Source organism: Gastrolobium bilobum, unplaced genomic scaffold (assembly GCF_033153095.1).
Source record: "Gastrolobium bilobum isolate Gb01-03AN ecotype WA unplaced genomic scaffold, APGP_CSIRO_Gbil_v1 utg23415, whole genome shotgun sequence".
In the NCBI taxonomy this organism is placed as follows: Eukaryota; Viridiplantae; Streptophyta; class Magnoliopsida; order Fabales; family Fabaceae; genus Gastrolobium; species Gastrolobium bilobum.
Window position 1 is genome coordinate 72,066 of NW_026899970.1, and position 27,934 is coordinate 99,999.

At 36.8% G+C, this 27,934-nt stretch overlaps 2 protein-coding genes across 3 annotated transcripts in view; one reads left to right on the forward strand and one right to left on the reverse strand.

Annotated features, from left to right (window-relative positions):
- Positions 1-9,640, forward strand: part of LOC133294577 (ATP-dependent DNA helicase homolog RECG, chloroplastic) — a 53,229-nt gene extending 43,589 nt beyond the window's left edge. Inside the window, exons 16-17 of one of the 2 annotated variants that reach the window (XM_061493262.1) lie at positions 8,612-9,184; positions 9,325-9,640. In XM_061493262.1, the coding sequence (XP_061349246.1) occupies positions 8,612-9,184; positions 9,325-9,417 (666 nt within the window). In that variant the 3' untranslated portion in view covers positions 9,418-9,640. Of the gene's footprint in view, positions 1-3,713; positions 4,004-8,611; positions 9,185-9,324 lie in introns of those variants that run through there. The other variant, XM_061493264.1, reaches the window with a different exon arrangement.
- A 1,753-nt stretch (positions 9,641-11,393) lies between these two features.
- LOC133294581 (pentatricopeptide repeat-containing protein At1g62350) lies at positions 11,394-16,087 on the reverse strand. The gene is made up of 2 exons (XM_061493281.1): positions 15,766-16,087; positions 11,394-12,138 (listed from the first exon to the last, which is right to left on the reverse strand). Exons 1-2 carry the CDS (start codon positions 16,066-16,068, stop codon positions 11,713-11,715), a joined length of 729 nt encoding a protein of 242 aa, XP_061349265.1. The 5' UTR covers positions 16,069-16,087; the 3' UTR covers positions 11,394-11,712.
- Positions 16,088-27,934: the final 11,847 nt, after the last annotated feature.

Consider the following 27,934-nt stretch of genomic DNA (forward strand, 5'->3'; position numbering starts at 1 on the left):
AGCGTCTGGGACATCCACCATTTAGTCTATTGAAGTCTATGTTCCGTTCTCTGTTTCTCAATCAGTCGGTTGAGACCTTTCATTGTGATGTTTGTGAATTTGTAAAACACCATAGAGTGTCATTTCCTTCTAGCACTATTAAAAGCAGCGAACCTTTTTCTCTTATCCATTCTGATGTTTGGGGCCCTTCTAAAGTGCATAGTGTTTCAGGTGCAAGGTGGTTTGTTTCTTTTATTGACGATTGTACTCGGGTAATATGGATATACTTGATGAAAGACAAGTCTGAAGTACCAGAGATATTTATTCGGTTTCATCACATGGTTGAGACTCAGTTTGGTAAGTGTATTAAAAGACTAAGATCTGATAATGGTACTGAGTAAGTCAACCAACGTCTGTCAAAATTCATTTCAGACAGAGGTATGATTCATGAGCTCACATGTGTTGATACCCCTCAACAAAACGGGGTTGCTGAAAGGAAAAATCGTCACCTCCTTGAAGTTGCTAGAGCGCTACTTTTCCAGACATCTGTTCCTAGTTCTTATTGGGGAGAAGCTGTGTTAGCTACAACCTTTTTGATCAACCGTTTACCTTCACGGGTCCTTAACAATATCAGTCCTATTCATTCCATGACTTCCTTCTTTCCTTCTATTCCCATATTGCAGAGCCTTCCACCAACAGTGTTTGGCTGTGTTGCCTTTGTCCATGTTCATAAACAACATCGGAGTAAGTTGGATCCTAGTGCTCTTAAGTGTGTCTTCCTTGGTTATACCCCTTATAAAAAGGGGTACAAGTGTTATCATCCACCAAGTCGAATTTTTTTTTTTTCTATGGATGTCACCTTTCAAGAATCTGAATCTTATTTCCTTGCTCTTCATCTTCAGGGGGAGAACAGTTCTTCAGAAGACTCATCCCCTTCCTTCTTTGAGTCTGGATCGTCCTTGTCTACTCCTACACCTCTTCCTAGTGTGTCTGCTCCTGGTGTGTCAGAACCTTCAAATACACCTGAGATACGAAAGATTTTGACACCTGAATTGGTATATCAGGGGAGGAAACAACCCATACTGTCTCACCAGCAACCCCAATCGTCTGTACCACTGGTAAGTCCTGAATTTCCTGTTTCTGATTCTAATATTATTGCCTCTCATGATTTGCCTATTTCTTCTGATACCTCTGATGACTTACCCATTGCTTCTGCTTCTGATAACTTACCTATTGCCCTAAGAAAAGGGAAAAGATCTTGTACTCAATATCCTATCTCCCATTTTGTTTCTTCTACTAATCTTTCTGTGCAGCACAAAAGCTTTGTTTCAGCACTAGATTCTATTTCAATCCCAAAATTAGAACATGAAGCATTGAAATATGAGAATTGGGCTCAAGCCATGCAAGAGGAAATGAATGCATTGGAGAAAAATAAAACATGGGAGGTTATTGATAGACCCAATGGAAAGAAAGCAGTAGGGTGCAGATGTGTTTATGCCCTAAAGTATAATTTTGATAGCACTCTTGAGAGATATAAGGCTCAATTAGTCGCCAAGTGTTACACTCAGACCTATGGCATTGATTATGAAGAAACCTTTGCTCCAGTTGCAAAGATGAATACGGTGAGAGTCTTGTTATCCCTTGCTGCTCATTACAATTGGGATATAAATCAATTTGATGTGAAGAATGCTTTCCCTAATGGTAAGTTAGAAGAAGAAGTCTACATGGAAATCCCTCCTGGTTTTGATTCTGTGAATGGAGAAAATAAAGTTTGTAGATTAAAAAAGGCCTTGTATGGATTGAAGCAGTCACCTCGTGCCTGGTTTGGAAGATTTACTAAGGTTATGATGACTTTAGGATACAAACAAAGTCAAGGAGATCACACTCTTTTCTTTAAGCACTCCCAAGATGGGAAGCTCACTGTGCTCCTTGTATATGTTGATGATATTATTATCACAGGTGATGATTTTGTGGAGAGACATATTCTGCAAACAAGACTAGCATCTGAGTTTGAAATTAAAGACCTTGGGAAACTGAGATACTTCCTAGGGATAGAAGTAGCTCATTCAAAAAAAGGAATTTTTATCAGCCAGAGAAAATATGTTCTTGATCTTCTCAAAAAAGCAGGAAAGCTCGGGTGTAAACCCTCTAATACTCCTATTGAGCAGAATCACAAGATAGGCTATGAAGAGGAGAGTCCTCCAGTTGATAAAGGACAATATCAACGGCTAGTTGGGAAATTGATATATCTGACACATACTAGACCAGACCTAGCTTATGCTGTTAATGTTGTCAGTCAGTTTATGCACAATCCAAAGGAGAAACACATGCAGGCAGTGGAGAGAATTCTTCAGTATCTTAAAGCTACTCCTGGTAAAGGATTATTATTCCGGCGTGATGGCCATCTCTCTTTAGAAGTCTACACTGATGCTGATTATGCTGGATCTGTGACTGACCGTCGTTCTACCACTGGTTATTGTATGTTTCTTTGTGGTAACTTGGTGACATGAAGAAGTAAGAAACAAGATGTGGTTGTCCGATCAAGTGCAGAAGCTGAATTTCGAGCTATGGCTTAAGGCATTTGTGAGTTACTGTGGCTAAAAATTGTACTTGAGGACCTCAAAATAAAATGTGAGGGACCTATGAAGCTGCTATGTGATAATAAGTCCGCTATTTGTATAGCTCATAATCCAGTTCAACATGTTCGGACTAAACATATTGAGGTCGACCGTCATTTCATCAAAGAGAAACTTGATAGCGGGTTGATTATCACTCCATACATTTCCACTGGGCGTCAATTAGCTGATGTATTGACAAAAAGACTTTCTTCAGACAGATTTCAAGAGCTTACTAGCAAGCTGGGAATGATAAATATCTATTCCTCAGCTTGAGGGGGAGTGTTGTAAATAATAATTATCTAGTTATTATTTAGTCATTTATTTGTTGTATTGGGCCAAGCCCATTAGGTCAAAATTAGGTCAAGTATTCTCTTTAAATAGAGAACCTTTTGTATAGATTATTTACAATTCTATAATATATCAGAATACCTTCTTCAAGTGAATCTTAACAAGAAATCTGCTCCTGCATCGTCTGCTGTTGTTGATTCCACTGCTCTAGTTTCCCGTACTAACTTTCGCGGGAACATTGGAGGTGGACGTGGTCGTGGTAGAGGCCAGGGAGGACGTGGCCCAGGAGGACGTGGTCAGCGACCTCGTTGTCATTATTGTCAGCAACTTGGTCATTATGAGGAACGTTGCTATACAAAGTATCCTCACCTGCGACCTCATACTGCTAATATAGCTCAATCGGATTCTGCTTCAAATGGTATAGTCTCTCTCTCCTCTGAAGACTATGCAGCATTCCAGACCCTTCTCAGGAAGGTCTCTCCTCAGTCTCAGGCCTCTGCTTCAGAAACTGGTAATCCCTTTGCTTGTGTTTCTCATTCTGCATCACTTGGCCCTTGCATATTTGACTCAGGTGCTACTGATCACCTCTGTGGTAATAAGGAACTCTTTTCATCCCTTACATATTCTAATAATTTACCCTCTTTTACCCTTGTTGATGGCACTAAGGCTCTTGTTCATGGGATTGGACAAATCTGTCCAACCTCCTCATTGACCTTGACATCTGTCTATTACATTCCTAACATCCCTTATAATTTAATATTTGTTAGTAAATTGATCAACTCTCTTAACTGTATTGTCACCTTCTCAAACCATTCTGTTTCTGTGCAGGACCCGGGTACGGGGAAGACGATTGGAGTGGGCCGTGAGTCACGGGGTCTGTTTTACCTGGTTGTGCCGAGTCCTTCCGTTGCTTGTTCTCTCACAGAATCTCCACAACTCATCCACGGTCGCCTCGGGCATCCTAGTCTTTCAAAATTACAGAAGATGGTTCCTCTTTTATCCGGCCTTCAGACTTTAGATTGTCAGTCATGTCAGCAAAGAAAGCACATACGCTCCTCCTTTGCTAATCGAGTCAATAAACGAGCTGATGCTCCTTTTTAAATTATTCATTCAGATATTTGGGGTCCTAGTCGTAGTGTGTCTGTTTTAGGTTTTCAGTATTTTGTTACCTTTATTGATGATTTTTCACGTTGTACTTGGATTTATTTAATGAAAAACTGTTCTGAGTTGTTTTCTATTTATCAAAAACTTTCTGCTGAAATTCATACTCAATTTGGTGCCTCTATTCGTATTTTACGTAGTGATAATGCTAAAGAATGTTTCTGTGGACTTTTCTAATTTCTTAGTCAAACAGGGTACTTTACACCAAACTACTTGTCCTCACACTCCACAACAAAATGGAGTAGCTGAACGTAAGAATAGACATCTCATTGAGACTGCACGGACTCTTCTTATTCATATGCATGTTCCTCTTAACTTCTGGGCCGATGCAGTCCTTGCCTCTTGTTTTCTCATCAACCGTATGCCTTCATCTGTGCTTAATAATGACATTCTTTATAACTTATTGCTTCCAGATGTTCCTCTCTATCCTCTATCCCCACATATCTTTGGTTGTACCAGTTTTGTTCATGATCTCACCCCTGGTAAGGACAAGTTAACATCCAAAGCCTTTAAATGTATTTTTCTTGGTTATTCTCGTCTTCAAAAGGGTTATCGTTGTTATTCTCCCGATCTTAAGCGTTACTTAGTTTTCGCTGATGTCACTTTTCATGATCAACAACCCTTTAATTCTATCCCATCTCAGTTGTCACAGGTTGATCATGTTCTTCCTGTCCCTTTTCTTGACTTGTCTTTGCCAGCTGCAGGTGCTTCTATTCCAGATGAGCAACCTATTGCTTCTATACCTGAGGACCGTCCACTTCTCACCTATCAGCGTCGCAAAACTGTGCCTCCTGTCGACTCGACTCTTGCTGACTCATCGCCCACTGCTGTTGATTCTTCTCCTCCGGATCCTTCACCAAAGGCTCTTCCTATTGCTCAAAGAAAAGGTACACGTACTACCCGTAACCCTTATCCTCTTTATACCTTTTTGAGCTATGACCGTCTTTCTTCACCTCATTTCACCTTTGTTTCTAGTCTTTCTTTTGTTTCTATTCCTAAGACCACAGGTGAAGCATTTTCCCATCCAGGGTGGCGCCAAGCGATGCTTGATGAGATGACTGCACTTCATTCCAATGGCACTTGGGACCTTGTTTCTGCTCCTCCAGAGAAGTCTATAGTTGGTTGTCGCTGGGTGTTTACTGTGAAAGTTGGACCTGATGGCCATGTTGATCGACTCAAGGCACGCCTAGTTGCAAAGGGTTTTACTCAAATCTTCAGCCTTGATTATAGCGATACATTCTCTCTGGTCGCTAAGATGGCGTCAGTTCGCCTATTTCTTGCACTTGCTGCTGTTCGTCACTGGCCACTCCTTCAACTTGACATCAAAAATGCCTTTCTTCATGGTGATTTACAAGAAGTTTATATGGAGCAACCACCTGGTTTTGTTGCTCAGGGGGAGTCTGGGAAGGTGTGTCGTCTTCGCAAATCCTTATATGGTCTCAAGCAGTCTCCTCGGGCATGGTTCAGTCGCTTCAGTTCTGCTGTTCAGGAGTTTGGCTTAATTCGCAGTAAAGTTGACCACTCTGTATTTTATAGGATCACATCTCCTGATAAGTGCATCTATTTGTTAGTTTATGTTGATGACATCATCCTCACCGGGAGTGATCAAGCTGGAATTCGTCAGTTAAAACAGTATTTACTTAGTCAATTTCAAACAAAGGACCTCGGGAAGCTGCGTTACTTCTTGGGAATTGAGGTAGCACAATCTAGACAGGGCATTTCTATCTCTCAAAGGAAGTATGCCTTGGATATCCTAGAAGAGACTGGTATGTTGGGGTGTAAACCAATTGATACACCCATGGATCCCAATGTCAAGTTATTGCCCAGATAGGGGGAGCCGTTATATGATCCTGGTCGTTATCGGAGGCTAATTGGGAAGCTCAATTATCTTACGGTGACTAGGCCAGACATTTCTTTCGGTGTTAGTACGGCTAGTCAGTTTCTTGATTCCCCTTGTGATTCTCATTGCGATGCTGCTGTGAGGATCCTCCGATACATCAAAGGAGCACCAGGAAAAGATTTGTTGTATTCAGATCAGGGAAATACAGAAATTTGTGGTTATTCAGATGCTGATTGGGCATGATCACCCTCAGACAGGCGCTCTACTTCTTGCTATTGTGTCTTCTTTGGAGGAAACTTAATTTCTTGGAAGAGCAAGAAACAACTTGTTGCTCGATCTAGTGCAGAAGCTGAATATCGTGCAATGGCAGTTACTACATGTGAGTTAATCTGGTTAAAGCAGTTGATTCAGGAGCTTCGTCTTTGTGAACAGAAACAACCCATGACACTCATTTGTGATAATCAAGCTGCGCTACATATATCCTCTAATCCTGTATTTCATGAGAGAACTAAACATATAGAGATTGATTGTCACTTCATTCGAGAAAGGATTCAGTAAGGAGAAATCAAGACAGCTTGTGTCAACTCTAATGGTCAATTAGTGGATGTCTTCACTAAAGCTCTTAGAGGTCCTCGGGTTGAATTCATTTGTAGCAAGCCTGGTGCTCACAATATATACGCACCAGCTTGAGGGAGAGTGTTAGAATAGATATGATTAGATACGATTAGATATGATTAGATTATTTCCTATCTGTAAATATTATTCCTTTGTGATTAGTTCTGGGCTACTCACTTAAGTCGATTAGGGTCTCTATATATTGTAACTCTTTGTATCAGATTAATACACAACATATTATTTTATATTCAAGTAAAACTAAACGGGAAGGGATTCTGGAGATTTTCTGAACTTCCTTTCTTCTAGGGCTAGCCTCATTCTTCTCAAAATATCTCCTATTTATAGATCTAGAAAACAGCCTACAACCCTTGCTCTCCTCCCTTAATCATGATCCAAAGGCACCAATCGTGATCCAAAGGCACCTCTTATTTCAGCTCAAAACAGTATTGATTGTGTGGATGGAAGGATTTTTCTTTGAGCGTGTGAACTTCTCCCCTCTTTTGCTTGTCTTGTGTATTTTCATTGCAAATAGCTTTTTCTTTCTATCTCCTATGTGCAAACGTTGCTGAAGTTTGTTGAAGAGAATATACTCCTCTTTTCATTTCTACTTTCCTTAATTGCCCTTGCTTCATACATAGAAAGTTTTCTGATTTTTGGTTTGGGACATGTGGGCTTCTAGTTGCCTTACTCAATGCATTCTCCTTACTAATTTCAATTGGGCTTTCCTGTATAAAACATTGATAACAAGTGAAACTGTCCAAAAATCAGCCCATGCTACCATGTCTTTTTACTTGACTTACAGCATAATTTGGAAAATCGGAGCAAAGGCAATCAAAGTTTGCTTAATTAGCTCTAAAACACACATAAATTCAGCACATAACCCAGCTAGATAGATCTATCAAGATCTTGACAAACTTCGGTACTTTTTATGAATCGAGGTAGTACAATCCTAGGATATTATTGTAATTTCATAGAGGAAATATGCTTTAGATTTTCTTAAAGAAATCAATCTATTGAATGCAAAACTAGTGGATGCTCCTATAGATCTAAACACTAAACTCCTATCTAATCAAGGGGAGCTACTTTCTGGTCCAGGAAAATATAGGTTAATTGGGAAATTGAACTATCTCATGGTTATTTGTTCGGATATCTCATTTGTAATCAATTCCTCAATGCACCTTGCATTGTACATTGGGATGCCACAATTCCTATCTTAAATATGTCAAAGGTGCTATAGGAAAAGGTCTTATCAATTGGGACGAAGGTCACACCCAGATTGTTGGATACTTAGATGTTGATTGGGTAGGTTCCTTAGTGATGGAAGGTTCACTTGTGGTTACTGCATTTATCAGGGATAATATGGTATTTTTAAAAAGTAAAAAACAAAATATGATTGCAAGATCAAGTGTGAAATCAAAATATCGGGCCATGGCTTCAGCCGTTTGCAAACTTATTTGACTAAAACAATTGTTTAGAGAACTCTAGTTTGTGATAATCAGGTAGCATTACGCACTGCCTTCAATCTTGTGTTTCACGAAAAGACTGAACTCATTGAGATTGATTGTCACTTCATTAGAGAGAAGATAAGATTGGGAGGCATCATCACTAGCTCTGTTCACTCAAATGATCATCTGACATGTTTTTACTTAGTTTTTGAGAGGTCCTTTAATAAGTTACATATTAACAAGCTTTGTGTATATGATTTATATGCTCCAACTTGAGGAAGAGTTGTGGTAATTGTAGTCACTGTTAGTACAAGTAGTAACTATGTAAATATTATCTTGCTGATTGTGTAAATCGGGATAGTCAAGAGTCAAGTAATTCTGGTAATCAGGACACTAGCTATATTTGTATTTATTATTCTTTGGCTATATAATCCAGAACCCATTGTGTAGTTTAGACACACGAGTTTCACCAAAGTCCCCCATTTTCACCTGACTTAACAAGCTCTATTATACACATTGACCTCTGTCCACTATTTTACAAGCATAATCTGTCAATTGATCAACTCTGAATCAGCATCAGATGTATTCTATGTTGATAAGATTAGAACCCAGATTGGTTTTGTTCATTTTTTTTCTTCGAGTTGATGTAATGGTATGTTTGACAGATGATGCTGGATGATTTGGAAGATGGGGGGAAAGTTTATCTTGTCTATCCAATTATTGAACTTTCTGAGCAGCTACCTCAGCTTCGTGCAGCCTCTGCAGATCTTGAAGTTATATCATCCCGGTTTCAAGGATATAATTGTGGTTTATTACATGGAAAAATGAAAAGTGATGAAAAAGAAGAAACATTAAGAAAGTTTAGGACTGGAGAAATGCATATACTACTTGCCACTCAAGTAATTGAGATTGGTGTTGATATTCCAGATGCATCTATGATGGTAGTGATGAATTCTGAGAGATTTGGAATTGCCCAGTTACACCAACTCAGAGGACGAGTTGGACGTGGAACAAGGCAGTCAAAATGTATACTATTAGCATCAACTGCCAGTAGCCTAAATCGTTTGAAAGTACTTGAGCAATCATCAGATGGGTTTTATCTCGCTAACATGGACCTTTTATTACGTGGACCTGGTGACTTGCTTGGCAAGAAACAATCTGGACATCTTCCCGAGTTTCCTGTTGCCAGATTGGAAGCTGATGGAAATATTTTACAAGATGCACACGTTGCTGCACTGGTAAATATTCTATACTAACATCTCTAATAGTTATTGGGTTTTAGTTTATGCTACATTTCAATAGATCTAGTGATAATGCTATTTCTTTTAAATTATAAGAATAAATTAATTTTCAATTGCCCAAAACTGATCCTTTGCAGAAAATTTTAAGTGCTTCCCATGATTTGGAGCAATTTCCTGCACTTAAACTGGAGCTTAGCATGAGACAGCCGCTTTGCCTGCTAGGTGATTAAATCTTGATGTGGTATTCAAGAGTTACCTTGCTCATTGTGATAATTTTGATAATGTAATTGATTTATTGGGCTCTTCTTTGGTAATGTAAACATAATTTAGCCTTCAGGCAGATGTTTATATCTTGAAACGCCTGTTGTTATATTTTAACCCTGTTTTGGCCATGATGCTTCCTTATTCAGTTGTAGCAATGTTTTGTAATTCTAAGATCTATCAAAGCAATTCACCACAAAAATACAAAAATCATAAAAAAATCTTAGAAAGCTTTTTTTTTTTTATCCATTTCTCGTTAATTGACTTCCTTTATGTTTTTGTTTTTAAGCTTCTAAATTTGCAATCTTAGTGAGGCTGCATGAGGTCGAAAGTGTATAACATTTCTCATAACAGCTGCTATGTTCCTTCAGTTGGTTCTCCCTTTAAACGCATTGTGAATTCTGTAGTAGTTTGTCTGTTTTTGTGCATAGTATGCGGGAATGTTCCGGATCCACGAATGGGATATTAGCAAGGTTTACAATTGGCAATCTTTCCTTATTATTTTTCTGATTCCCTTGATTCGAGTGCTGCTTCTCATCACATCATGTGACAATGATTTGAAGAATTATGGTTAACAGTGGTTTGTTTAACTGTTATTGATAAAAAAAAAATTATTTTTTTCTTTTCTTACTTGTTTATTTTGAAAATAAACTTTCGTATGAGGCTTTATGGTTGGAAACACAGTATAATTGCTGTAGTTAATTTATAACTTATATAAAATTTGGAGTAAAGTTGTTACGTGATAAATGAATATGAGTACAGGCTGAACTTTTTGCGTATTTCTATTGTGAACTATTACTTGCTGCCGTAACGTGAAAATTTCTTTCAAAATACTTGGACAATGGAATAAAATACTTTTGTTGAAATCTTAGGTGAACCTCACCTCAAGGATTTGAATATGGTGTCGTCATTTTGAAGTGTACTTTATCTAACCATAATTATCAAATATTCAGGGCTAAGATCTACTAAAATGCAGAGGATCTTTGATCATTTATTTTATTTATTGGTGTACAGTGCATCCCACAACACTAAATTGTTGGACCCATGTACAGTGTTTTAAAATCTCACCCCACCTCCCGGGTTGACCCAAGTCAACCCTGACTCTTCCCCTCTGAGGGTTGGGGTCACAAGTTAGACCCTGTATGCACATCGGCTCCTCCGACTCCAAAACCCGACCGGGTTTCAGTGACTCCCGGATCAGAGGGGTCAAAGGGGGTCACTGCATGTTTTTTTTTTTAAAGAAAATTTCATGAAACAATGTCATTTTATTAAAAAAAATAAAATAAAAATGCTTACAAACCTAAATCTAATCGTTCTCTTCTCTTCCAGCGACCTAGACTTGTGGTATCTTGATACTTTGGAATCATTAGAATATGAGTTTTGTACTTTGGTATCTTGATACTTTAATTAGGTTGTGTAATATTGATTTGTGGTTATAATTGATGAATTATATTAAATATATTTTAAATCTTTAATGATTGGTGATTTGTTTTTTAATATTTTCATATAGGATATATATATTTATATTTTTTCAATATATAAAATCGGGTCAGTGTAATGACTCCGTGACTCCTCGGTTGAACTCGTGACCTCTGACTTCGGCCGAATCAATAGCCGGGCCGAGTTTTTAAACACTGCCCATGTAAACCCCAGCCCGTGAATACCAATCACAAGAAGCCAGTCAGGAACAATTAACTGAAGATTTTAATTAGACTGAGCAAAGAGCATTAAGACACAAACTTCTTACAAACAGTTTCAAGAGTAATGATATCTCCGCTGATAACTTTAGAAAGATATCTATATACTTCGATGGTAGCAAGAGATTTGTAGATTTTTGGTATTTCAATGGAATTGATCGAAGTCAAATATTAAACCCAAATATGAATATTTCTATCAAAAAAGAAAATTCTGAATATCTTGTGTGCATTGCACCGTGTACATTTCTGTGCATCCATTTCTGACCTAAGTTATCATGTATCATCAACATTCATTCACACTGTTGAGGCCCAGTCGTACAACGATAAAAAAGAATAAAAGAGAGTTTAAGCCTGGAAAACCTCAAAGCTGAGATAAAAAAGAGCAGCAGAACAATTTGAGGTTACTTACAACAACAGCTACCAAGTCTCAACATTGCATGACATCAGGTCGCTACAGTGCATGAGTGTACAAAATATGCTTCAAACATCACTATCTCTATATGAATACAATTTGTGAGAGCATAATGCAGATAATGCTGTAGGAGTCTAGGGCACTATGCATTCTTATTATCTGTATCCTTTATTATCTTCATCCTTGTCCTGCTCATGATCTACAAACAAGTCTTCAGGAGGGTCATAGATTATCATATCCGGGAAAATCTCTAAGAAGTCATCTTTTATTTTCTCTCTTAATTCTGGATACGGAATGAGCCCTTTTAACATAACGCGAAAAGGCAATGACAGAGGGGGCTCAGGAGATTGTCTCATTTCTTCATATATGTCCATTGCCTCTGAGGGCAATCCACTATCTAGAAAAGCTCTAATAATGTCTCCAAATGTATGCTGATCAAATAAAACTGCCTCCCTCTTCAAATCATCCCAAACCCTCTTCGCTTCTTCCACCTTTCTGTTTCTTGCAAGCATCATAAGCATATCCCTGTAAAAGAACATGTCTGGCCGGTACCATATTTCTTTGCGCACTATATCATACAACTGAGAAATAAAAGATTTGTCAACAAAAGCATATACGCATAAGAGACAACTGTCCGGTTATGAGCATTAAAGAATAACAAATTCATATCAAAATATGAGATCAAATAGTTAACTAAATCAAACAACGCCAAGAATTAAACACTTGAAATATGTAATAAAATGTTTAGATAAAATTCAGTTTTTGCAGTCTCTTTTATTTTTATTTTTTATTTTTCTGGTTCTATTTATATTGGATATTTGCTGCACATTATGGTGCACATTACAGTTTAATAGTATATCCATAGTTAACATTCAACATTACAACTTCATAACAAAGCAACTACAAGTAATAAAGTATAAACATAATTTAAAACTTGACCCAACTGATATACTATGCTTAGCCTAGCACTTACATTATCTTGTAGTTAACAAAAGAGAAAGAAAATATAAAAAAACAATTCAACCCAAAAGCTTAAACTGTTAAGTGAATGCCACATTAATTGTTTTATATTATATTTCTCTAACATGTCCCCTCACACAAGAGCTCATTGAGTTTGAAGGATGGACAATGCATACGTCCCTCATACCTATACTAAGAAATTCCACAATTTTTAATTATTTATTAATAGAATGGGGGCGATGAGGATCAAACTCGTAACCCTCTGGTCACAAAGGTTCTGATACCATATAAAGAACCATTTCAACCCAAAAGTTTAAGTTGTTAGGCAAATGCCACATTAATGGTTTTATATTATATTTATCTAGCAAAAAATAATGAAAACATAAAAGTAGCTTTATAAACCCAATATATATTACAGAACATAGACAATTCAATCAAAGCACCTAACAATATAAACCGAAAAATGTACATTTTGAGGCCAAAACCATGAATGAATCTAGGCTAAAAAATTAACAAATAGAATTGAGAGTTCATCAATTTTGTTTGCCTTTACTTGAACTCATATGAGTTTACCAAAAAGAGAGTTTACATGTGACTTAACTCATTTTTGTATCCCAGAACCGTATACTCAATAGAGTTTAAGAATTAACTCAAGAATTTGATAACCATAGTCTGCCGCTGCTTCTTATATTCTGTAAACACATGTATCGAACACTACTTTCAGTGTATTATTCTCATTCAGTTTACAATATATACAGCAGACTAACTAGCTGGGGGGATGGTGGGGGGGGAGAGAGGAGGATGACAACACCTAAATTGATGTCAATCATTTCTAGTTTGCTAACATTCGATTCTGACTTCAACAAGGATTATGTAAACATATCCGCTTCTTGTGACTTGGTTGACACGTAATGTGGGCTTAAAGTTCCATTTTCAATTTCTGATTTGATGAAATTTCTATCAATCCTCATATGCTTCATTCTATCGTGTTGAATGGGATTATGAACTACACTAATAGTTGACTTGCTATCACCATACATTTTCATAGGACCTTCAAGTGTAATAAATAGGCCTTGTAGTAACCTACTTATCCAAATAAGTTCACAAACTCCTTGAGCAAATGCACTATAAAGAATCATTATACAGGATCTGCTTGGGGACAGTGAGTCTCAACCGGGGTTCAAACTTCAAGGGGAGCGGCTGTTCTACAAAGAAAGGCTAGTGGTGCCCAAAGCGTCTAGGTGGGTGGCCCAAATTCTTAGGGAGCCTCACGACTCTGCAGAAGGGGGTCATTCAGGGAAGCACATACAGGAGTATGTCACTATTTGTGTAGTCTGTCAGAGAAACAAATTCCAGACTACCTATTGCTGCGGGATTATTGCAACCTCTATCCACTCCGACCCAAGTTTAGACGGATCTTTCAATGGATTTCATAGGTTGTCTTCCAAAGGCTCATGGAGTGAATATTATGCTGGTGGTGGTGGACAGATTCACCAAGTTTGCACACTTCATAGCACTTTGTCACCCACTCACCCCTGTTCAGTAAAGCATGTGGTTGAATACTTCATTAAAGAAGTTACATAGTTTTCCCTCCACCAATGTAACAGATAGGGACAGAGTTTTTATGAGTCAATTCAAGGCAGAAATCTTTAAACAAGCTGGTACTCAGCTCAAATTCATTTCAGCATACCACCCACAATCCAATGGGCATACAGAAAGGGTAAACTGATGCTTAGAAACCTACCTTAGGTGCTTTAGCAGCCCTAAACCGAAACAATGGTCCAAGTGGCTCCATTGGGGTGAGTATTGATATAACACCAATTACCACAGTTCCATCAACATGACTGACTTCCTTCAAGGCTTTATATGGCAGCAACGTACCCTCCCTGCCCGAAGGAGGTAATCAATAAGTGATGGTGGATGAGGTTGAGAAACTCATAGCATTGCAGCAAAATCTTTAAAAACTCTTGGAAAGTTCCATCTGCAATTCAAACTCAGTTTCCTGAATTTCACCATGAGGATTCTTGGGGGAGTACTGTTAGGAACCCATGAGTCCATGACCACCCATCACTAGAGTCTACTCTAGGAAGGGGTATAGAGGATCCAAACTCCCAAGAGGAGGTGATTACTATGTGAGCGCATATTGTGGCCAGGCTGTTATACAGTTATGGCTAGTGTGGAATGCGGAGAGGAGTATATAACAGAATAGGGAAGATAGAGGTGATAAGCTAGATTTGAGACTAAAGGAGGGGTATTGTATGAGAGACTGGCCTCACGAAAGCCAGATATCATTTTCCTTACTTTATGTGTGTTACGGACCTTGAGGTCACCACCTCAAAAACTAGCTCAAAGGGTGGGAGTGTGCCCAAGACCTTATAAACCCCACATTAGTTTTCTATCCAACCAATATGAGACTTGTAACATTGCCACCCTTTTTAAAGGCCGACATCCACGGCGGCTTTCACTCTATCGACACTGACCTGGTGGTATTTTGGCGACTTCACTTATCTATCAGTATTTAGTACAACACCCCTTTGGGAGGTATGACATCTTAATCCAGCCTATAGGTAGCCTTTTCTGTGGCCTCAACTCTTAATGAAAACACCAATTGTTACGAACCTTGAGGTCACCACCCAAAAAACTAGCTCAAAGGGTGAGAGTGTCCAAGGCCTTATAAACCCCACATTAGTTTCCTATACAACCAATGTGGGATTTGTAACAATGTATAATTTCCTTCTGTAATTCATACACAAGCTTCTGACATCATCATATATCAGTAAGCCATACAAAATACAATACGTTTCAGTGTTTTCTATTGTTACAACTTACCAAAAACCAAAAATCACTTACCATTAGATCCCAACTAGCGGCGAGGAAAATCCTAGTACGCAGCCTACCTTGCATTTTTGCTATGAAGGTGTTTTCTAGATCCGAACCCGACATAACATTCTCACCCTATTGTATTCACTCTGTCCATTATAATTATACTTCTTCAATCAACTTGTTTTTGCCTATAGTTATGTTTCCCTGTGCAACTAACATTATGTTCCCAACTCTACAATGACTAGTGCATTTACTGAATCCAAGTTCCCTCTTAATTGAATCTAACAGAAAAGAAACCATATATCAATTGCTATAGTTTTTTTTACTCATATGAAATTGCAATCACCAATCACCAATCACAAGGATAATTAATTAGTAACAAAACACATTAACAGTGAAACAAGAAAAAGCACGGAAACACGAACCTTCATGCAGAGAAAAACCTGGTCCTGTCTCTGGAACTCAGCGAGCACGGCGACAAGGTCCGATTTGAGCAAGCGAGAAACATTGGACCGGATGTAGCGGTCGAACCGGACCGGGTCGGGTTGGAGCCTCTTGAGCTCTTTAGCCACGATGAGGCCTTCTTTGCCAATCTCCTTCTTCCGCCTCCATATTGAAAGGCTTGGGCTCGAGGCTGAACCGGAAACGGACCGGGAAAAAGAATTAAGTACGGTTCGGGTGTGAGCCGGAGCCGTTGAAGAAGCTCTTCGAAGTGCAAGACGCAGCATTACATACGAGGAAGCGAAGTTACACTGAGATGAAAGGAATATTTTTCATTTCTATTCTACGTAATAATATTTCATTTTTTATTTTTACAAAAAAAAATTGAGATAATTCGTTATTTTAAATTTGATTAAAGACCGATTATTATTTTCAAATCTTGTCATAAATCTAACGTACAAACATTTTATCCTATGGTTAACAAAAATAATATATATATATATATATATATATATATATGAGTTCACTTTTTCTACGGTCAATGTAGATAACTTATTGAGCTCAAAACGAAGTTGTTTTGAGGCGAAAATCAAGGTATTTTTTTAATTATAATTTGTTTCAGAGTTATAATAGTCTTTTTCATTATAATTTTTTAATTTTTCAACCCAAAACGACGTCGTTTTGAGAGCGAATGTAGATAACTTATCTACATTCACTTTAGAAACATTAAAACATATATATATATATATATATATATATATATATATATATATATATATATATATATCTCAATTTAAATAACACAAATTATGTCATTTTATAGATACAAAAAAATGGGATCCACATTTTTATTTTGTTTTTTTGTTTTTGTTTTTTCAATGAGACGTACACCTCTTTGTGTCTATGAAATAACACAAATTATGTTATTTAAAATGATACATACTTACCAAATGGTGGTAGTTCAGTTGGCGCATAAGAGTTGAGCAAGTGGGGGTGAGAGCATGTGTTTGATCCTTCCCATATCATCTTTAGGAAGAGTTTAAAGCCTTAATTCTAGACCCGTCCTGAATCAGACTAGTCGCGACGCGATGAACCGATCGAAATATTTCAAAATAAAAATAAAAATGATACACACTTTTTCAAAATAAAAAATAAAAATTGTGGGTTGAACTACATATTGGGTCAATCCTATTGATCCATGAAACTATGGGAATGGATAATGTGAACAGAAGCCCAGAGTCCACCGAGAATAGAGAAATATCTGCAACATTGTGATGCATAGCATGTTGCTGAATGGTAAACAACTAGTGATTGCTGAGCTAAGAGTTGCCATATCTCAGCTAATTCACCTAAGCATGGCAGCTGATACAATGAGGATATATCATATTAAATTATATAAATGTTTGATAAAAAAATTAAAAAAAAAAACTTACATAAATATAATATATAAATTATTAAAATGTGATTTAATTTAAACAAATGAAATTTACAAAGCAAGTATGGTTTGAAACTAATACTTCTGCAATAAAGTCATGTAATTAATATTGGACCCTTTTGTAATTAATATACATATATATATATATATATATATATATATATATTATTCATTATTAGAAATATTGGACCCTTTTGATATTTGAATTTATCATAAATTTCATTTACATATAAATCTTTTTAAAAGTCATCATATTTGCTTCCAACCCACTAATTAAAAAAAATCTTAGATTGGATCAACTGCGCAGACTCTTGTGTTGACATAGAATGCCATGTTAATAAATTCTGTTAATATTTCTAACGGTGTTAGTAATTGAGATGAATTTTGTGTGCTTTAGAAAATATATAAATAAAATAAAACAAAATATAATTGTAGGACAAAAATAAAATCTAGAGTGAAATATATATTATTCTCCATATAGAAGTGTTAACGAGCCGAGCCAATATTTAGTTTTAAAAGGCTAAGTCTGTGTTTAAATGTGTCAGCCTGACCAAGCTTGTTACTTGTTATAAATATAATTATCGGCCTGTGATCTGATTTATTTATAAAAAATAAAAGTCTGATTTAGTCTGTTAGCCTGTTTAAAAAAATTAAGACAACAAAAATTTATCCAAACAGAATATACAATCAACAATACTAGTAATTTCATAAATATTCATAAATTCAATGTATATCCAAACAGCATAATATAAAACAAAATATTCAAAAAGTCTGTTTAACCAATCAAATGGGGTGAAATAGATCGAGGAGAAAGAGAGAGCTATTACAAGTAGTATAAAAAATATAAAATAAAATAAAAATATACTAGGCCAGACTGAGAGGCTCTAAGGTCGAGCTTTTAAATTGGAGTCTGAGGCCTTTTTATTAAACGAGCTTTTATACAAGTTCAAGCCTTGTATCAACAACCAATTTTAGACATGTAAACTCAGGTCTTCACGAACCGAGTCAAAGGCCCCTGATTCGTTTAGCACCCTAGAGTCACTAAGTAGAGAAGGGGGAACAAAACAAGCAAGAAATTATAATCTGGAAGTTAATATGACACCCTCTCTACCGAACAAGCAGAATAAATTGACTTAAAGGCAGTTAAACAACATCACATGCGCCTCACACCGCTTTGAGCTTTTATTCCAAATGATACATCTGTAAATGGGGCATTGTCTGAAATTTTTGTCACAGAGTTTCTTTTCCAATCTAAATTCGTGTCTAGACATATATCAAACATGTCTAGGAGACCCATTGAATATGTCCCCATTTTGATCCCCCAACGATTTAACAAAATAGAGCTAGCTAGCTAGAAAATCCAAATAGGTCATGAGATTATGGAACAATGCCTTAGCTGTGTTTTGGAAATTGCTACTTCTTTTGGAGGAATTTTAGAGAAATGCTTCAAAAGCTGGGGGGAAAAAACGATGGGGAATGGCCAAATTTTGAGGATGAAAAGGAACGAGGAATGAGAGTCCCAAAACGACACCCTTAAAGTCTGAAGAATGCTCCTTCACATGGTTGGGCTTTGAGGGTCCATAAGCTACATGACTAAACTTGAAACATGTTTTGAGTTAGTCTAAACAACCCTCTAATGTATGGAACTTAATAAATCCTATGAAAATCTATCGGTATTAACCAAATTCATACTAAATAATCTGCCTATTGGAATGCAAAATAGCCCAACGAGAGTGAAAATTTCAATCTTTTCTACAATGCCATTGCCAATTTGCATCTCTATTAATTGGCTAAGTAGGTAGGAGAATATTAAGGACTAGTCAAAATAAACCATGAAAACATTTGGCATGGGATTGGGCTATAGGGTAATTGGGATCCCATACAAATTTTTCTGGTATAAAACTTTACTCTCTTTCTCTCTCTCTCTCTCTCTCTCTCTCTCTCTCTATATATATATATATATATATATATATATATATATATATATAAAATTACTCATCTTCTGTCACTCTTAATTTGTAAAATGTGCCTAACTTTTTTTTTTCTTTCAAAAGAATTGATGGGACTCAGTTTGCTTCTATATGCGAGAAAGTTGGTGATCTCCTGCAGCAGAAGAAATACAAAGACTATATATATATATATATATATATATATAGAGGCAGGATCCTTTGACACCGGTGTCAAACTTAAAATTTGACACCTCATCTGATAGCCGTTAGATCAAAAAAATCAACGACTCTGATTTGTAAGCATGTGACACCATTGATCTTTTTTGATCTAATGGCTATCAGATGAGGTGTCAAACTTTAAATTTGACACCGGTGTCAACAGATCCAACCTCATATATATATATATATATATATATATATATATATATATATATATATATTAAATGTAAATGTAAGATTTTTTGAGATCAATGTCAAATTTAAAGTTTGACATTAATGCTTATAACTCTGAGTCGTTGATCTAATGGTGTCACATGCTTATAACTCTGAGTCGTTGATCTTTTTTTATCTAACGACTCTCAAATAAGATATCAAACTTTAAATTTGACACCAATATCAAAGCATTCTATACTGAAATTTTACATGTTTCTATCAAAAGAAATCTTGATTCTCAAAAGGTATAAAACTTTCGTTTTCCTCGTGGGGCGTAAATTTGTTGGTGGGAACTGTGAAAACGTAAAAGTTGGGCCAATCAAAGTGATCTTAATCCTTCAAAATACACCTAGGCCCAATAATGAAGCGAAGCTTTCCTTCACGGGCAGGTTGATCAACCGCACACTCATTGAGAAACATGGCATGGGGTTTAGCCCTTTGCTGCTTCCAATGCATGGTTGTGGTCATTTGAATGCTTAGGATACTTCAGGACTTACAAGAAACCCATCAATGATATGTCCAAACTCAAAAAGAAGAACCAAGAAAATAAAGAAGAAAAAAGCATCATAATTTAAATCCTTGGAAAAGGAGTAAGTGGAGTGTCCCTTAAACACTTCTAATCTAAATATATTTGTAATGTGCCATACATATGCACATTGCGGAATAAAATATGGTTCTTGTAGTTACACAAATAATTAAAAATAAATCTTAAGTATTTCATTGTAAGTTGTAACCGAAGAATAAATTAGATTTCTAAATTATATAAATTGATTTAATTATGTATTTGCATAAGAGAATTAGGTAGAGAGTTAATTTGCTAGGGTTGGCATTGCAAAAGTAGGGGCAATGGTGGAACCTGCTGCTTGAAGAGCATGGGAGATGGAAAAGGGTCCAATGGGGGAGACAAACTCACATATTTTGACTCACACGTATCCTAACTATGCTTACTATGCAGTACTTGCTTCCTTCAAAAAAAAAAAAGAGAGAGAGAGAGAGAGTCACGTTGAACCACTCAATTTACCAGGGGACCATTTTCTACATGTGAAGACCTTTTACCTTTTCCTTTTTGCCTTCTCATGTCTCTGATTCCTCTCTTTGATCCTATAATTGACCTAACCAAGTGACTCAATATGTGGGTTTATACTATTTACTCATAGCCACTCTTCATCTATATATACAACTATAGTGTGTTCTTTTTATTTTTATTTTCAATTTAAAAATTACCAAACCAATACATAAATCACAAATTATAATTAGACGACTTGGTTCATTAGATAACTTATTAATAAAATATCACCAAAAGAAATCAAACTTTGACTTTATAATCGGCCATTTGATCTAACTACTTGAATTAATCCATAGTAGCAAGAGTCACCTTAGATTCAATTTAAATTGCTTAGTTGCTTAACTACCTTTGTTTCTTATTTCCTTTTTGTAAAGTTCAATTGTTTTACATAAAGTAGCTATCATATGAATTTTTATCGATAGAGACTAAATCCATCATGATGACATTTCCTAAAAGTAGCTATATATTATTTAATTTCCATGAAATTAGAATGTAAGACTTTTTCCTGTTTAGTTTATGGAATTCATGCTTCATCATATTTAGAAAGTGTATCAATATATATTAATGGAAGCTTAAATTTAAGACCAAATGTTTAAATTGGAACCCAAAATAATTACTCTTCTATATAAGAAAAATAACATTGAAAACTGTAAACTACTTGTGTGAATATCACTTTCACCGACAACTCAATAGATTATAACACTTTAATTACAAATTTATAAGACTAATTCATGGCAATGAACATGAAGTTTCACGCGGTCCCGTAGAGGTAGAACTAGAAGGAAATAGTATAAGCTTTTTCCCTTTATTTTTCATTTTGTTTCCATCAAATAATAAAGAGATCAAAGTAAAGAAATAAAAAATGTAACATGAAAAGAGAGATTATGATGGGTCATGCGAGTATTTATGTTAATTGGTGATGTGGATATGCACGTGTGCTTTGTCCTGCAAAGCTTTGTTTACATGTGCTATACCTCACGGCCTCACCGATGCTTCAATTCATAAAAATTAAAAATTATCATTTTTAAACTTTCAGGTAATTCCATTTTCGAGGCACGTACTACGAAATCTAAACATCCAAAGGTAGGCTCAAAGTTTTTTTTTTTTTTTTGGTGAAGGTAGACCCAAAGGCTTGTATATATAAAATTATGACACAAAGGTGCTATGGTCGTGCAATTGGTTTTTTTTTTTAAACAAAAAAATTATTGTTTTTCAATTTACCCATCAATTTAGTCTACTTTAATGTTTTCTCATCTTAATTTGCTAATTAAAATATACTTGAGTGGCACGAAATTATAATGTAAAATAGTTTCTCCATTAACTTTTTTAGTTTCATATGACTATTATATTGTGGATATAGATCGTGATATTGATACTTACTTTTTGCTCCCTTAATTTTCATATACTATCCTATAAGGCTATGAACATGTAGTAGTATAAAGTGTTGAGAGATAAGAGTTTGAGGATTAAAGGGCCCCCATCGTGGGCTGTGGATTATATACAAGATTACAAGTGTAAACTGTTGTTTCATACAGTAGTATGGTGACACACGTGTTTGATAGTTAGTTACATATGTGTATAGGTTCAGATTACGTGTAATCAAAGTGTGCACATGGGTCTTGGTAGTTATACCAGGTGGCTAACTAACTCTGTCAATAAATACCTCACCAAAGGTATCTGTAAGGCATGCAAATTATCAATAAGATTCAGGTATTCACTCTTAAGGGTACGCATCCCTTATCAACTGGTGCTTTCATTTGGTGGATTCAAGAAACCAAAAATGAGGGTTCAAGAGGTTGTGGACGAATTGACACAGCATAAAGAGGACAGCAATCGGCGGTTTGAGCAAATGTTGGAGATGATGGATAAACGATTTCAGTTGATGGAGAACAATTTTCGTCAAATGTTGATCCAAAATTCCAAATCTGTTTCTGAGACAAATTCTCCAGCAATTTCGTCTCAGCATCGTCATAGTGCTCCTCACACGGCTTTGCATGCAGAAGATCCTCGTGCAGTTCTGAAATTTGTGAAGACCGAGATTCCAAAGTTCGAAGGAAAGGAACCAAACACATGGATTTTTAAAACCGCATTGTTCTTCAAGATTCATCATGTTTCAGACAACTTGAAGGTGGAATTAGCTGGTCTAAGGATGGAATGAGCAGCTGCAGATTGGTACCAATGGATTGTCCAAAGTGGAATTGCAACTTCGTGGGAGGATTTTACTGTGGCGGTTAATCAACGATTTGGACCATCACAGTATAAGAATGTTCGTGGTGTGCTTTCCAAATTGGTGCAGACAGGATCCTTATCGGATTACATTGCAGAATTTCAGAAATTGATGAACCAGGTATCGAATATCAGTGATGAGTTGTTAATGACATTTTTTGTCTCTGGGTTACAGCCTGATTTGCAAGGGGCAATTCAATTGCGTGGGCCTTCTTCCCTTCATCAAGCTATGCAATTAGCCATTGCATATGATAGTCATCATGGGGAGTTACGTTCTTCAGTCAATACTTACCATAAGAAGCCATTTTGTCGTTCTAATATCACCAGCACAGTGGAGAAGCCAACACCAGTTACACCACTTGCCTTACCAGGCCCAAGCTCTTTACTTGTGAAGAAATTATCTCCTGAAGAGTTACAAAAGAAGAGAGATATGGGAATTTGTTATACATGTGATGAGAGGTGGACTACCAAACATCGTTGTAAGGCCAAAATGCTTATACTGATTAGGGAACCAGATGATTCTGGAGAAGAGGGTGACGAGGAGATTGTGTGGAGAAAAACAGAAAATGAAGGATTGAGGGTTGATGCTGCTTTGCATTCACTTTCTGGTCATGATGCAAAATCCTTGGTTTAATTAGCTGTGGTGCAAGGTAAGAAGGTACCTGTGCTCATTGATTCAGGGAGCTCACATAATTTCATTAACAAGGATTTGGTAGAAGAGTTGAAGTTTCCACTGATGAAAGCTACAAAGATGAGAGTATTCATGGAAAATGGGGATTTCCTTCCTTGTGAAAAGAAATGTCCTTCGGTGTCATTGTTGATTCAAGATCATTGTTTTCAACCTGATCTTTATGTGGTTGAGCTTACTGATCTCAGTATCATTTTGGGAATGCCTTGGTTGGTAACTTTGGGACGTGTCACTCACAATTATGCTGACTTGTCTATGGAGTTCTCTTGGCAGCATAAGATGGTGATTTTGAAGGGTATTCCACCTCAAACTTCAATAGCTACAGCCAGCGAGGGGAATGCAGTTTGCCATGCCTTGTCTTTGCAGGATTCAGCACTAGGAGATACTGAGGTAAATCCTGAATTGTTGGTATTGAAGGATATTGTCTCTGTTAACTTGTGGGAGGTTTTGGTTAATTGCCAAAAAGTATTTGAGATTCCCAGATCCCTACCTCCTTTTCGTGGAATGGAGCATGCAATTCACTTGGTGGATGAATCCAAGACTGTAAAGGTAAAACCTTAATTATATCCACACCACCAAAAGTTTGAAATCGAAAAACAAGTGACTGAGTTGCTTGATTATGGTTGGATCCAACCCAGCCACAGTGTTTTTTCTTCACCAGTGTTGTTAGTGAGGAAACATGACAATTCTTGGTGCATGTGCATAGACTATCGAGCCTTAAATGCATTAACAGTGAATGATGCCTTCCTTATTCCAACTATAGATGAATTGCTTGACGAATTATTTGCAGCTAAGGTGTTTAGTAAACTTGATTTACGTTTTGGCTACCATCAAATAAGGATGAAGACTGATGACATTCACAAGACAGCCTTTAGAACACATGAGGGCCATTGTGAATTCAAGGTAATGCCCTTTGGGCTAACAAATGCTCCTGCTACATTTCAATCTACCATGAACAGAATTTTCAAACCATTTTTGAGGAAATTTGTTGTGGTTTTCTTCGATGATGTGCTGATTTATAGTTCTTCTTTGAAAGCTCATATCCATCATTTGGAGACAGTCTTGCAGTGCTTGTTACAACATGCTTTTTATGTAAAACTCAGTAAATGTGAGTTTAGAGTTAGTGAGATAGCTTATTTGGGTCATGTGGTGACTGTTGAGGGAGTTAAAGCTGATAAGAAAAAGATATAAGCTATGGTGGATTGGCCTACACCTCAATCCATCAAACAACTGCGTGCTTTCCTTGGATTAACTGGCTATTATAGGAGATTTGTTAAGGGTTATGCTTCCTTGGCTCATCCTTTGACAGAGTTGCTTAAGCATGTTAAATTTTCCTGGAATAAGGAAGCTGCTGATGCATTTATAGCATTGAAGGAAGCTATGTCCACTACTCCAGTGTTACATTTGCCTGATTTTTCCTCCCCTTTTACAGTTGAATCTGATGCTTCCAAATTAGGAATTGGAGCTGTGTTGTTACAAGGTGGGAAACCAGTTTCTTTCTTCAGCAAAAAGTTTGGTCCCCGTATGGCAGTTGCCTCTGCATATGTCAGAGAGTTATATGCTATTACAGAAGCTATCAAAAGATGGAGACATTATTTGCTAGGTTCCCATTTCGTGATTAAAACTAATCATCAAAGCTTAAGGGAACTTTTGAAGCAAACTATCCAGACTGCAGACCAACAAAGGTACATTTATAAATTAATGGGGTATAACTTTACCATTGAATATAAATCAGGTACCTCCAATATTGTTTCTGATGCTCTTTCGAGGCAGTTTTCAGATGAAGAAAGGGTAGTGTGTCATGCTTTGCGTTCAGAACCATTATTGGATATTTGGTTAAAAATCAAGGAGGACAATGGCACTGATCCAGAACTCTTAGCTATTCATAAGAATATGGATGAGGGTACAGTCCTTAATTGTGAATTTTCAAGGAAAGATGATATGTTGTTTCACAAAAATAGATGTTATTTGGGTTCAAATTCGGGTCTTAAGGACTTATTGTTGACAGAAGTTCATGCTACACCATTAGGTGGACATGCTGGCATCCAGAGAACGTTCTTACGGTTATCTGCATCTTTTGTGTGGAGAAACATGAGGCAGGATGTTAAAAAGTTTGCCAAGGAATGTTCTGTGTGTCAACAGATCAAGCACTCCACCCAGGTTCCATTGGGCTTGCTACAACCACTTCCAATTCCACAAGCAATTTTTGATGATTTGACACTTGATTTCATCACTGCATTGCCTAAGTCTCACGGTTATACCACTATTTTGGTAGTTGTGGACAGATTGTCCAAGTATGGTCATTTTGGTCCACTGCCTACAGCTTACACAACTGTCATGGTAGCTAATTTGTTCTGTGAAATGGTTGTGAAACATCATGGTTTTCCACGTTCTCTTGTTTCAGACCGTGATCCGATTTTTATGAGAAAATTCTGGCGTCAATTGTTTCAGTTGAGTGGCACAAAGTTGAATGCCTCATCTGCCTGCCATCCCCAATCAGATGGCCAGTCTGAAGTGACCAATAGATACTTGGAACAGTATCTGTGTGCTTTTTGTTCAGAGCAGAACAACAATTGGTACAAGTGTTTATGTTGGGTTGAACTTCACTATAACACAGCAATCCATTCGGCTATCAACATGTCTCCTTTCCAGGCTGTTTATGGCAAGGTTCCAACATTGATCCCACAGTATAGTATGTCAGCAGTTCCAGTGGAGGCAGTAGACATGATGTTACAGCAACATGATCAGGTGTTAGCTCAGCTCAAACTTCAATTGCAACGAGCCCAGCAATGCATGAAACTGCAGGCTGATAGACATCGACAAGACAGAGTTTTTCAAGTAGGGGATCGAGTTCTTATCAAGCTGCAACCATATCGTCAAGTTTCTGTTGTGTGGCGTGCCAATCACAAATTAGCCAAACGCTATTTCGGCCTTTATTGCATTGAAAAGGTGATCAGTCTTGTGGCTTATCGAGTGTCCTTACCACCAGGGAGCTTGATTCACCCCACCTTTCATGTGTCTTCCTTGAAACCATTCCATGGTTCAACACCCATTACTCATGAGCCCCTACCTATCACCAGCAAAGAGAATAAACCTCTTCAAGAGCCTGTAGCAGTACTTTCTTCAAGACATGTGCAGCAGCGTGGCAAGGAGGTGCTTCAATTTTTGGTGTAGTGGTCAGCAACTCTTCCTGAAGATGCTTCCTGGGAAGATGCAGAGGATCTTCGCCAAGCTTATCCAGCTCTTCACCTTGAGAACAAGGTAACTCTTAAAGGAGGGGCAGATGTTACGATAAAGTGTTGAGAGAGAAGAGTTTGAGGATTAAAGGGCCCCCATCGTGGGCTGTGGATTATGTACATGATTACAAAGTGTAAACTGTTGTTTCATATAGTAGTATGGTGACACACATGTTTGATAGTTAGTTACATATGTGTATAGGTTCAGATTACGTGTAATCAAAGTGTGCACATGGGTCTTGGTAGTTATGCTAGGTGGCTAACTAACTCTGTCAATAAATACCTCACCAAAGGTATGTGTAAGGCATGCAACTTATCAATAAGATTCAGGTATTCACTCTTAAGGGTACGCGTTCCTTATCACAGTATATTATAGTTAGTTGTGCTATGCTTACAAGAACTATATTTGGTTAGTTTTCATGCAAGACAGGTTATAAAACACACCTCGCCTCCAAAATAATGTGTCTTTTCATCTTTTGTTCTAAGTGAACTATATCCTGATCTGTTTTGTTTCATTAATCAATTTAAGATAGGAGATGGTCACGCCCATGATTGAGTATCTGCAGGTGACCTAAAATTGAAACTAAAGTTTGATGCTTTACTAAACTTGAGAACATACCTAACTCAACTGATCTCAAAAGTATAAGATAAAAAAAGGAGGATTGTTCAAATTATTATAAGAGATAATTTACACCACAAAGCACATGAATCAATTGACACATGATTATTCTATTTTAGCCTGCTCGAACTAAATTAATTGAATAATTCATGAACCGTTGGAGAAATTAAAAAAAAAAAAAGAAAGAAATACTTTGCCTATATATTTAGCCTGTGAGACCTTAAAACGATAGATGTAAAAGGATAGGCTCTCATCACTTATATTACTCAGTATACAGTTACATTTAATAAAATTTTATAGAGTAATTACATATCTTATTATGCTCTAATCAATGTTTAAAGTTTCTACCTTTCTCCTTTTTTTCTTTAAAATCTAAATGGTTATTTATGTCAAACACAATTCATGCAAGCGGGTCAATATTACACGTCAATCATGTATAGATTTTCCCCCATCTAAATTCATACTCTCTTAATATAATTGTATCATCAATTAATTAACTCTA

What these genes read in the sequence shown, in the direction of transcription:
- LOC133294581 (XM_061493281.1), bottom strand. Translation starts at nt 16,068, where the DNA reads ATGCTGCGTCTTGCACTTCGAAGAGCTTCTTCAACGGCTCCGGCTCAC. An exon ending in AGGTTTTTCTCTGCATGAAG is followed by an intron (nt 12,139 to 15,765) that starts GTTCGTGTTTCC and finishes TTTATTTCTCAG; the next exon opens with TTGTATGATATAGTGCGCAA.